This window comes from Argopecten irradians, chromosome 4 (genome assembly GCF_041381155.1).
Source record: "Argopecten irradians isolate NY chromosome 4, Ai_NY, whole genome shotgun sequence".
Classification (NCBI taxonomy): Eukaryota; Metazoa; Mollusca; class Bivalvia; order Pectinida; family Pectinidae; genus Argopecten; species Argopecten irradians.
Genome location: NC_091137.1, coordinates 34,787,058 through 34,800,726, shown reverse-complemented (window position 1 = coordinate 34,800,726; position 13,669 = coordinate 34,787,058). Strand labels below are relative to the sequence as shown.

The window sequence follows — 13,669 nt, the reverse complement described above, 5'->3', positions numbered from 1 at the left end:
AAAAATGAACTACGGTTTTCTGTTTACAAGTTAACATTGTAGATGACTTATTTCTATATATTGTCTCGTTCTGTACTAGGGTCCTAGCTACTTTCCGATGTCACACCCCCCTCTGCCTACTGAAGAGATCCTCGAACATCCTAACCTTTACAAGGTTGTCCTCGACTTAGCCACCCTCCTCAACTCACGCATGCAGTTCGCAGAACCTGGAGAGGGTGATATACATGCGACGTAGGCAATGCAGCTTCTAGGGAAACCAATTTTACTATTCTCAATTAATTAAACAAATTTCCATGCTCACCTAATTACTATCTCACTTTTGTAAATACATTTGATTGTGGGACTCAATATATAGGATAGTGAGATTTTGTGGACGCTAGCAGCTAGGTGGACTCGGAGAATGATCCCGAATAGTGGGAGTCAAGATACCGAAAGATAGTCAGACTCGGAGAATGCTAGGGAATAGAAGAAGTACAGATACAGTAGGATATTTGCACTTGGAGAATGCTAGGAAAAAGTAGGAGTCCAGATATCAGAGGATAGTTATACTTGGATAATGCTAGGGAATAGTAAGAGTAAGGATGCCGGAATTTTTAGACGTGAAGTTGCTTGGGCATTCCTACAGCCATAAGATGGTTATCAATTAATTCCTGGATTGTCTTTCAACCTTTAGCATTGCCCCCAACAAATCAAATATCAGAGTGATGTGAAACCTTTCAAGTTTTTAATGGGCTAATATACAGATTGGATATTCAAGGATATCAACATGAAAGTAATGGATGACCAACAGCCAATCAGATAAAAGATTAATGCATTCCCAGTGTTTGATTGGCTAATGTTGTGTTCAGCTAGGATGATATTAACTTGAAAGTTTTGGATGACCAATCAGATCATAGATTCATACATTCCCAATGTTTGATTGGCTAATGCTGTGTTCAGCTTGTATGATATCAACATGAAAATATTCGATGACCAACAGCCAATCAAATGATTTGTTCATACATTCCCAGTTTTTCATTGGCTACACTATTGGATAACATCAATATATCAACTTGTTTTGGATAATCTATCCATGTTTAGAAGGCTATGCTGTCTGAGGATTATATCTATTGAATCTTATTTTCTTGGACCTGAACTAGACTGGTATTGTGCTTGGATTGGCTGTATTGACTTTCCATACGCAGAGCGATGATGACATCATTATTACATCAACATCATTGATGACATCATCAAAAGTTGTATATACTACTTTCCCTTCTCCATTATTTATTTTATGAACATACATTTATTAATATGTATCTTCTTTCAACAAATTTGCCATTAACTTCCATGTTCACAAGATAACCCAACTGAGTATTAAGAGATATTTTAACTTGAATGAATTTAAATTTTGCTATTTGCATACTTCATACTTTAGTTAGGGTTGTCATAGATACAGAATGTATGATTGTATACTGTTTTACGACCCCACCGTTTGTCTCACAAATGTGTTACATATTGGTACCACTCCACTAAGTAACCACTCCACCAACTAGCACTCCTCCAAAACTACTCCAGATATCACTCCAACTAAACTAGGCATCACTTCAAATTACAACTCCATCAACTACCACACCATGAAATACAACTTCAGTGTACATACTAGTCCATCAATACCACTCCAAATAGTGTGCTACTAAATACCACTCCAAATACTATTCTACAAATACAATTCCAAATACTGATCCACAAATACCACTCCAATGACTTTTTCACAAATACAACTCCAAATACATACGTAGCTCAACTAAATACCACTCTGAATACTAATGACAATATTGCCACTTAAGATAATGCATTCACTATTAGATACCACTCCAAATACCGCTCTAATAAATACCACTCCAAATACAACCCTTTTAGATTTCACTTCTGACTGACCAATTATTTCTGTTTTAGTACATTACAACTTTAGCATATACCACTCCACTTGATACATCAAATAGTCTGTTAGCAACAATAGATTAATTGAATACCTCTCAACATTCCACTCTAACACTACTGCTACTCCAAAAGACACCACTCCATATATACTGCTTAAGAAGTTCAACTCCAAATACAAATGTTCTGAATAAATACGTTTTTTCACTATTTTAAACCACTACTGCACTAAAAAAAGTTACTGGTATATTCACAAACTTGAGCCCTAGCACAGTACAAAAAACAACATACTTGACACTGCACATTAAAACAGTGGGAGAGATTGATACAAGTGTGAGGTTGTAGGAAATATCCACCTTGCCCTCTTTGCTGTGAGTGCTGAGTGTATTTTTGTGCGACACTCATCGTAACCATTGACGACCATTGTGTATTATGTCACAATAAATGGAGTCAGAACAACTGGGCCCAGTTTTATCAGCATTTCTTAACTTTAATGCTTTCCTTAAGTTAAATTTCTCCAATGGGAAGCTGTCAGAAGTTTCAAAAGGAAAATATGATAAATCACTTTTCTTAACTTTCTTTGAAATTACTTTAAAATTTTCCATATGATTGCTGAAGTTAAAGAAAAAATCCTAAGAAACTTTCGTAATTTCCTATGGAGAAAGTTAAGAATTTTCTTAAAAGTTAAGAAATGTTAATGGAACTCGGTTTGGTACAGCAGCCTATGTTTACATGCAGCTGGCGATTATTGGCAGTTGTTAACTTATTTTTATGTTTTTTGGAGAAAAATTGACCTCAGAAAAAAACCAAAATTGGCATATTTAATATTTGAACAATTTTTGCTTTAAAAACTAGTAGGCATTAGCATTGTTGTTTGTCTCAAAACCATATAGTGCACTTTTGATGACAGCATATAATAGCTACAGTTAATAGATTCATTGTATTGACTGAAGAACATATATAATATAGCTGTCATATTTTATTTTGATCACTGTAAGTTGTGTGTATACTGCTAATAGATATTAACATAGCTACTTAAGCCACTTCAACTGAATTTAAATACATTTCGTATTCGATCACAGCAATATATAGATCCATTCATTTCACCTTTGCTAGATTTCTTCAGCTATATGTGTGGTGTACCTTGTTTTCTGGCTTTTATCATTTTAATAATATCAGTATTTGTGTTAAGCCTTTTTGTATTTTTTTTTTCATTCAGTTTTTGAAAATATACCATCTTCAAATTGGAAATACATGTGCATTCTTATCCCTTACTCAGTTATCAGCATTTAATTTTCTGATCTGCCATTACTTTTACATATGTCGTTTAATTTACCCAGAAATGAGTGTCAGATGCAGAAAAACTGTCAATCTAATTAAAGTTAGACTTGTAATTTTGCTCCACTACAATACTCTTCATTACGCTCCAATACCTGATCTAACAATGCCCCTTTTGTGGTCATCTCAGCATGACCTCTAGCCTAGAATTAGAACATCTCGGGACATACATTATATAGCTAGTATCCATTTATACTTCCCAGAGAATCAACCACACCGAACAGTTTGTAGGGGACATGCTGATTGGCTAACCATAGGGGTCATGCTTAGTGGACCCGAAACAGGGCATTTTTAGATCTTGTATTGGAGCGTAACGTAGAGCATCGCAGTGGTGCGAAATAACAAGTAAAATTTTAATTAGATTGAAGAACCGTATGTTGATGGTGATGAGTTGTGATACCAAAATCATGGAAGAAACAGATCATGTCACAAACACATGAACACAATCATGAATCGATTTTTAAAAAGTCAAGTATTGTGATATGCTACATTTTTTGTTACAGTTATCAACGGTTTGCTTACCATTTTTGTTTCACCAAGATAACATTTAATGATCAGGGGGAATAACTCCCATGTGTAAGTTAGAAAACAAACTGTGCTATCCTTGCCACATTAACAGAAGAGATTCCTTATCGAGAACTTAGTAATATTAAGATTTTCCATTGAGGTGATATCATCAGTTTAAAACAAATGTGGGAACAAAGACTTCCCACAAATGTTGGAACTAAGATTTCCCACACATGTGGGAACAAAGACTTCCCACAAACATGGGAACAAAAAATTCCCACAAATGTGGGAACAAAGAATTCCCACAAATGTGGGGACAAAGACTTCCCATAACTGTTTTACAACCATCTGTGATTAACTTAATTAGAAATCCATACTTTAGTCGTAATGTAAGAAAACTTTTGTAATCATTTGGCTAGAAGAGTATATGCTACTATGGTTTACGTATTACTGAAGTCCCATGAAGTCACAAAGATGTAATCCCTGTGAAAAATACCAGCTATACCATTAAAGCTTTTCTGAAAAAAATATATCACTGGCTAAAAAGGTGAGATCTTGAGATATCCACTGTTTTTGTGAAATTATCGAGAAGTTTTTTTTCCCGTTTGCCATCATGATATCATATGCAGGACTTATTCTTTATTGTATTGTCTTCAATTAAGTTTGAGGAAGCATATATAGAATATAACTTGTATATCTTACAAAAGACTGCAGAATATGACAACAAATGAACAAATGAGAAGATATATGTTTTCAAAGAAAATGCCATATTGATAACATATGGTTGTTCTATTGTATCTTAAAGTCTTTGTGTTTGATCGGAAGTATAGGCCTAAGGACTTGTATATTATACTGGACATTTGTCCATCCTAATGTTAGTCGCATTGACATAGCTATTGTTGTGTAATATTTGTTTTTGGACATTCCATCCATTGTTTCTAGAGTTTAGATACAATACTTAAATGATTGATGTGTATGTGTTATTTTATTTTTCATAATCTTTTACACCATTACAAGGTTGCTTTATTCCCCCTCGCACCCTCCCACCAAATAAAAGAAAAGAAACTCACACTAAATTATCTCCCATATTTCAGTTATCTCCCTTATTTGGAAATATTTTCAAAGAATCATTATATCCATCCATTTACATTGTATATCTTTGATCTCTACATTGTATATCTTTGATCTCTACGGGTTTTGTTCACTTTCTTGGAGAATAAAATATAAATGTAAAACCCCAATTCTAATGGGATGTACTTAATTATCTCCCATTAACTCAGACATCCCTGAAATTTCATAATAGACTAGTCTAGTTGTTGATTTAGAAGAGCCTAAATGTGTGTTCAGGGATGAATGAGTTAATATGTTAATATGGTGAAGAATTCCACATTCCACACATATTTTGTGAAATGTTCAAACAAATTGATCTTAGTGTGTGATTTTTAAAAAAAATTTTTTTATAAAAAAGGGATAATATTTGCTTCCAACATTGTTGTCATGTGACCTAACTCAGTTAGCATTACTGGTATTTTTTATTTTTTTATTTTTTTGTTACCTTATAACACCAAACTTAATATGCTAGAGTGCTCCCCCTTCCTCTTTGGTTCCCGTCCATTAAGTTATTTTTATCGCTCGTTTATTTTATACTTGTACTTTAACTAATGAATTATGAATTTTTAATACATTTTTCCATGTATGTTGCTGTAAAATTGTACATGTGTGATGTTTAATTTTGGAAAAAATTCACATAGCTTCCTATATACCAAGGAGTACTTACTTAAATATGTTAATTAGTTATTGAGGTTTTTTGTTATGATTGAAAGGGTGTGGTTTACTTACAAATGTACGATTTGTTTTGTTTTTTTGTTTGGTGCAGGTATTGGTCGTCGGATAGAGCTACGCATATTGTAAATATTTGTAGTAATTCTTGTTGATCCATTCTACATCAGGGGGACTGTAAAGTGTGCTGAACTTACACTTTTACGGGAAACTGTTGTGGTTACAATCCCTTTGTTTTATTTCTGTTATAATCGTAAAAGATGTTTGTAAATGTCTTAAATCTTTTACCCAGTAAAGCAGTTATACCTCTGAAGAATGTCTCCTGTTACTGTCAGAGTAAAGCAAACAAAAATTAATTCCTTTGTACTCCAAGGTTTATATTCTTCCGATTTCGCTCCGTGTACCCTACCTTGAAACCACTGTTTTAAGCTCCACTTGGCTCTATTTATCCATTCAGATTTATCAGATTGAATTCCCTTCCTTTTTCTCCGTGAGTAGTACATTACAGACGGCCCCTGTGCTCAACTTGATTGGCGTTCTTCTAAGATCTTCCATCTCATAAATAGAAGAGCTTCCAGAAGCAAAAGAGCTACAGATCAAGTGAATGGCAGTTATATTCTAGAAGTAGAAAACGGCAAATCGAATTAGGCTCGGACTCTGCTAATCCGGAGTGTGCTAATCAGATTGTGTTTATTGGACCTAACTGATAATGTCGTTAAAACAATGTGTTGGTAAAATTATAAGTCTTTGTTACTACTGACTTGATATGCACGAAACGTCAGAACCAGTTTTCTATTTTTGACACAGAACAAACATGTTGCTATTTAATAGCTGGCTTTGATCTTGCTGATTCCATTAAATTCAGGTACAAAAAGTGAAATGAAATATTATCTCTGGATGTACATACACACATCACCTCAAAATCGTTCAGCAACTGTATTAATTTGTGATCATACGACTCTCACCTGCAGTGTCCCCCCGACCGCTCGAGATACCTTGTGCAAAATATTTGTTTTGTGTATCCCTTCATTGTGCCAAACCATGAGTTGTGATAAGTTGAAATGCACTGTTGTCGTGAGTTTATATTAGTATTTATTATTGATTTTTCTGTGTGTTTATGTGGTCATGAATGTTGTAGTATTTTCAATTACTACTCAATATATATATATTTATTTAGTATATTACTAAATTAATTCTTTGTACAATTGTATTAGGTTTTATACATTGTTTAGTTAGTGATTTTGTTTACTTGAATTAAATGTTGTTCATGTTTTTATTTAGTTTTGTAGTATTTTTAGCACAAAAAATATTACGGTAATTGCCCGTTTAGTTTATTTTTGTTCCTATTTTAGCTCACCTGGCCCGTTAACATTTCCTTTAAATCGCTTCTAGTCATAGAGTTCTGCATGGATTGTAACAAAATTTTGCCAGAAACATCCTTAGGGGAAGTGGGACAGAGTTTGTATAAATTATGGATCTGACCCCCCGGGGGCAGGGGCCCAATAGGGGAAATAGAGGTAAATCCTTTAAATTGCTACAATATAGTCATAGAGTTCTGCATGGTTTGTAACCCCATTTGGTCCAAAACATCCTCTTGGGAATTGGAACAGAGTTTGTGTAAATTTTAACTCTGACCCCCTGGAGCAGTAGGGCCCAACAGGGAATTTAGAGGTAAATCTAATTCCCTCAGAAAAGAAACAATGATTCTGTATTCAGAACATTACTTGGCATTACAAACTAGGTAAGCGATACAGGCCCTCTGGGCCTCTTGTTATCATCGAGTGCACTTTGAAAAGTACACCTTTAGTAAATTGTAATGTTAATAAATTCAATACCATTTTAGAAAGAAGATTAATATCCATACCCATTACCCAGAGATGGCAAAAGTATAGATAGGTATAATTATCTTCACATTACATCATTATAGCAGAGTGAATATTTGTAGTTACCTCCCCTTTTTCAAACATGACTTCATATGCAAATTAATTTTCACCACATAATTGATATTGCCAAAATATCATAAATCAAATCCATAGTTTAGAGGGTTAGTAGGAGGGTGGGACACATCATGGCGACTTTGCTCTTTGAACTACCAAGAAATACTATCCTTAATACTTTGTAAAACCTTTACAGATAGAACAAAATGCAAATTAAGATATTTGAAATGTTACATATATAATACCCTTGTGACCCAGATTCACCATTCAATAATCAATTCTTTGTAATATGATAGTTTACATACAACCCTTAAACCACCAGTGTGCAATGGTAGGACTGCTTTGCTAATGACAGTATCCATTAGCCCAGGTAAGTAGAGTTACCTGCCTATTTTAACTCCTGTCACTTACTGTTGAAGTAAAGTACTTATCAGAACATACTTATCAGAACATTTCCACGTCAAGTAGTGGTATATACTCATTTGCATATTGAGAGAAATTATGAAAGTTACTAGAAGTCAAGGTTTTTAACAGGGGAGATAACTTTTGACACATAAACAGATGCTGTTCCATGGAAATTGGTCCGAATTATTTGGATGATGTTATATCAGCTTTTTCAATATCGGTTTTGTTAGCCATTCATCTGATAGACATCAGAATATTTCAGACTAACAGAGCTATATGATGTCTAAATCAACAACAAGATGGAAGTTAATACCTTATACACTGCCTTCAAATATCTTTTGGAATATTGTTTTACATATACATTAGATCCTGTTATTGATCAGCAGTCAACAAGGCTCAGAATCACAGGACCTGGCACTAAATTTTTTAACCAACAGTATACATATATACTGTATATATATTGTAGCTATAATATCTAATATACATGTATATGTATACTGTTGGTTACAAAATTTTGTGCCAGGTCCCTGTGCTTAGTTTCAGTGAAGAAGTCGTTTATATGACAAGAGATTCCAGAAGGATCTTGGCTCCTATCAAAGATTGGCCTATGTCTGACAATTGACAGAGGGATCTTTTCTTTACTTTTCAAACTTCAACTATCAAAATCCAAGATGGTGGCCATGGCCTGTCAGCCATCTTGTTGACCGATCGTTCCCAAAATACACCATGCATAACTAGGGCCTGAGGGGAACCTTCATATGTAATATGAGACAGATCACTGCAGTACTTTCTGAAAAATAGCAGTAACAATTTTTTTCAAAATCCAAGATGGCTTGTTGACCGATCAGTCCCAAAACACAATATGTACAGCTATGGCCTTAGGGGAACATACATATGGAGTTTGAGAACAATCCCTTCACAAATTTCTGAGAATTAGTGATAACAAATTTCCAAATCCAAGATGGCTGCCTGGTGGCCATCTTGTTGACCGATCAGTCCCAAAACGCATTATTTTTAACAAGGACCCTTGGGTAATCTACATGTGAAATTTGAGAATGATCTATTTAGTACTATATGAGAAATAGCAATAACAAGAATTGTAAATGGATGCACGGACCATTGACGAAAGCGATTTGAAAAGTGCACAAACTGATGATAGTGGGCTAAAAAAAAAAAGGTGAGCAATACAGGGCCTCTGGGCCTCTTGTTTCTCCCGGGGTGGATATAAAAGCAGTGATATAACCCCTGGAGTGTCAAAGATATATTTGATCACTGCTTGTATTACTTTTCAAATGCGAAATCTGCTGAAATTTACAACAATGAAGAGATCTAGGACAAAGACAGGAACACTTTTTCCCTGAAGATAAAACTGAAGTTCAATCGTGATAATTAGTTCTTAGCAAGGAATATGATTTTTGTGAAATAAAATTTTTTCACCACCTTCTCATGAGAATGAGATTCAGCTTGGATTACATGTAATCTCACCATAATCAGCCGATGAGATTTATCCTAAATTGTTTGACTAAATTGTTAAGAACCTTCCCAATCAAATTGGAGCCATTTCACCGATACAGGTCTATCTTATAGCATGTTCCAACTGACAAGAGGCAGAATCTTGGTTGTCAGAAGTTAGATGTAAAACATTGAAGAAAACTGAATTTTTCAACACATTTATTCATGATCATTTCATAAGCATAGTTTGGTTCTGTTTGATACAAAATCAGGTGTACCAGAAAATAGGTAAATGTTTGGAAATAATACACATCAAATTAACTCCCAACAAGTTTCCTTCACCTAGTAATATCCATACAGGGCTTTCTGAATGCTGCAATGGATTTATATCAACATGAGCAAATAAAAGGATAATTTTTAGTGCAATGATGAATTTGTGCATTTGCAATATCATATGTGCGGCTTGTATTGACAGATTTGTTCTTCTATGTTATAGTCATTCCCAGACAGGAAATAAACGAAATACTGTTTTAAAAATATTTTACTGCATGCACACATTGACAGTACAACATACGAATCTCATAAACAAAACCATTAACTGCAATACATAACACACATAGTATATAGATCCCTGATATTTGACAAAATGATTTTTAAATATTTACAATTTATAACATAAATCACTCGGTTATAAACTGTTAATAAATTCATTTTAAAAATAAGCAGCATGATGAAGAAAATGGAACAAATTTATACACTCACAAAATTAAACGTTTACAGACTTTAAACAACCTCCAAGAATTTACTAAACAATTAATTTGGATGACGTAGTGATCATGATCTTCAGCACCACAAAGATAAATGATATTTCCATGATCTGACAAATAAAACTAAATGCTTGTATATCCCTTATCACTGGATCTGATAGAACTATGAAATACAAATTGAGGTTTAACAAGTGCCAGATTCCTATGATGATAGAAATGCTTCAAAACAAGCTGAAATATCTATCTTTTTCTTTCCTGTACAGAACAGGGTCTGTGAACCCTTGTGTAAGATTTTGACATGTCAACACTCGGCAACCCTCATGTAACTCTGTCTACTTGACAAACTCATATGCATGTAGGATTCCATTAGTCACCTGGCACTTGAATTGTGAAAACTCCATTTGTATTTCAAAATTGATGATTGTCATTGACAAAGTACACAGCATGTACTGATGACATTACTGGCCATGATATGTGAGTTATGTTACACCATATGCAGAATGAAAGTAGTGAGTATGAAGAGAATACATCACTCAGATCCTGTTATGAATCTCAATGGGATGGCACGTGTGCATGTGATACTACGAAATCTTTGGCATGTGTCATACATGTATAAAACAAATTAGGCATATAAAATTGACATTTCCTTAAAAATCTGTTGTAGCAATATATATGCTTTAAGGTAGAAAAATATCTATTTTTGAACCCAAAGTCTAGCCCCGGTTAGCTATAGCCTGCTCATCCAGATTTTCTGCTGCTTTTCATGGCAAGTATGCCGATTCTTCTTCTTCTTCGTTAGTAAACTGAACGGAAACTTTCACAATTAAATCTGCTGATTAACCAAAAATAAAAATTCTGATAAATAAATGCTTGTTAAAAATCATTGATTAATCTTTAACTAAACGATACTAATGCTAATACCACTTTCTCATAGTCCCTTTAAAAGCCCACTACCTTTCCAAAACGGGTTTTAATTTTAAAATGGTTATGTAAAACAAGATCGATAATCTTACTGTTAATACAAGATCGATAATCTTACTGTTAATACTATATTTATCACCACCTTCTGAACAATTTAATTAAAATAAATAAAATGCTAATTTCCATAATGATGGTCGTCTTATGTTTCCCGCCGTCGTCCTAAATAGTTGACTAAGTAGTTGACTATCACTGCGCCAGATGGCAAAACAACGAGATGAATCTCCACTGTAATCATATATTACGCAGAAAACCTTGCATATATTTTCTGATGTTATTCATGGTTTTTAAGAAAACCTTTATATTTTGCTCCAGAAGGTAGTGGGCCTCCTAGCTTAAAGACAGATTTGACTACTGTCAAAATAAGTACATGTACTGTACAAGTATTTTTGAGTTGAGTGATCTTTTAAGGTACATTGTGTACAGTAAGAATTACAAAGTAACTAAGGTAATAAACTATCTGCAATTTTACTGCAAAATTAACTTTAAGAGACTTTCATAAACATGAAGTGATCATCTTCTTAAGAAATTAATTTCATACAATGATGTTTACAGATGTACACAGTTTTCGGCTCTTATACTGTTTGGCTGCAATTACATATTCTTAACATAAACAAAACAATATACTAAATAGAGTTTCACAAATGAATTCTATATTTGATTATCTGCTAGAACATCCTCAATTCTTACATCTTCTAGCTAATATTCTGTATGTAAATTATTAAGAACAATTTTTACGAAACCCGAATTTACAGGTTTGTATCAACTAGTAGTTTATCCTATGAAGATCTCTGAAACAAAACTGGAAACTAGCTGTGAGAGTACCAATTAATCTCTAGCAGATACTTGTATTCACAGCCACAGACACTCATAAAAATATAGTCAGACAATCATTTAATGCCCAAGTCCAAACAACCTATAAATCAACCTTTTCTCACATCCATACAGAGTTGTAAAAATCTGTTAAAATTATACTTTTATTTCCGATCCACGTTCGGTGTCACCTCAGCATGACCCCTATGGCTAGCCAATCAGTGCCTATGAAATCTTAGGTGTTGTTGATTCTCTAGGAAGTATAAACAGCTACTTGTATGTCCCGAGATGTTCCGATTCTAGGCCAGAAATCATTCTAAGGTGTCCCAAAACAGGTTAGTGGAGTGGAATTACAAGTTTAAATTCAATTAGATGGAGTTTAACTTTACACATCTAAAAGCATGTGTTAGAGTTGTAGATTGGAATTGATATACAAATTATAGATTCAACCAATTCCTGCCCCATGAAATATTTTAGTAAATTCTGACATCTCTACAACTTAAAATTGAATTTACAACCATACACAAATACAAATCTCTCCCGACCCTTAGGAGTTGTACTCGGGACCAACAGCCCTAAGCACCCCGCCAACAAGATGAAGACTTCCTGTGATTAGGATCTGTATATGGGCAGGGTCGCGAAGGTCTTTTGGAATCTCATTTAGGTCAAGTTTTTGGTCATCCTCAACTAATGGGTCACGACCTTGGACAGCCCACTTAACAGCATCGTATATAGACGGAAATACTTCAGCGATAAAATCAGGTTCGTTGGTAAGCTTGGATGGGCTATCACAGTTGCTTTGCTCGTTTGATTTAAGAATCTTCGCAGCGTCAGATTCACCATTTATCACAGACTGATCAATAGACACATCGTTTGACAATCCTGAGTTTTGATTTTCTGATTGAGAAATATCACCATGGTCCGTTCTTAATCTTTTGTTGGGTTCATGTCCGTTCGAGTCTCCGTTGTGTAAAGTACGTTTAGAAGTGTGGTTGGTGACATTGTCCAACAAGGTTTCCCCTTCTCGCCTCAACATATAAACTTTAGTCCAACATTCCTTGTTCAGTAGACACCGAGAATGTTGACTTTCTGTAGTGACCGTGTTGTTTGTGAGATCTACAAATATAAACAGCAAAATCTTAGTTACCATGTTGTTTGTGAGGTCTACAAATATAAACAGCAAAATCTTAGACCCATAGTCACCTACAGAAATAAATATAAGGGTCAAAGAAGTAATATCAACAGGATTTTCAGATGACACGGGATTCAATCAAAAGTAAGTCTGTAGGGTACGAATTACTTCAAATGGTAAACACAGGTCAAAGAAGTAATTCCAACCGTCAAATTTTCAAGGCGATCTGCCCCTTTATCAAGACATGACACGAACAATAAAACGGGACAATGAAAGAAGACAAATATTTAACAGCACAATGGAACTTGCTGCTACTAGTTCTAGTGCTGTTAAATATTCTTTCATTGTCCCGTTTTACTGTTCTTGTCATATCATGTAATCATGTTCGTTTTGTGTGTCTTGATAAAGGGGCAGATCGACTCGAAAATTTGACAATTTTTTTGTCCATACGGTTGAAATTACTTCTTTGCACCAGAAATAAATATACAAACATTAAACAGGTACTTTGAAGATCGCATAAGTGATAGTATAAAGTTGTGTTAATGTTAATTCAAATTTAGAAATAAGATTATTAAATCCTGAAATTTTTCTACATAATATGAAAATCTAATTCTGTCTGATTACAAGCATTAATAGTGTAG

At 34.2% G+C, this 13,669-nt stretch overlaps 2 protein-coding genes across 11 annotated transcripts in view; one reads left to right on the top strand and one right to left on the bottom strand.

Moving 5' to 3' along the window:
• Positions 1–4,930, top strand: part of LOC138321438 (protein SCAI-like) — a 28,583-nt gene extending 23,653 nt beyond the window's left edge. For all 4 annotated transcript variants that reach the window (XM_069265136.1, XM_069265134.1, XM_069265135.1 and 1 more), the window contains exon 15: positions 80–4,930. In XM_069265136.1, coding sequence (XP_069121237.1) covers positions 80–235 — 156 coding nt within the window. In that variant the 3' untranslated portion in view covers positions 236–4,930. The remainder of the gene's footprint in view (positions 1–79) is intronic.
• Positions 4,931–11,127: 6,197 nt separating this feature from the next.
• Positions 11,128–13,669, bottom strand: part of LOC138321437 (folylpolyglutamate synthase, mitochondrial-like) — a 49,119-nt gene continuing 46,577 nt past the window's right edge. For all 7 annotated transcript variants that reach the window (XM_069265130.1, XM_069265132.1, XM_069265129.1 and 4 more), the window contains one exon: positions 11,128–13,012. In XM_069265130.1, coding sequence (XP_069121231.1) covers positions 12,444–13,012 — 569 coding nt within the window. In that variant the 3' untranslated portion in view covers positions 11,128–12,443. The remainder of the gene's footprint in view (positions 13,013–13,669) is intronic.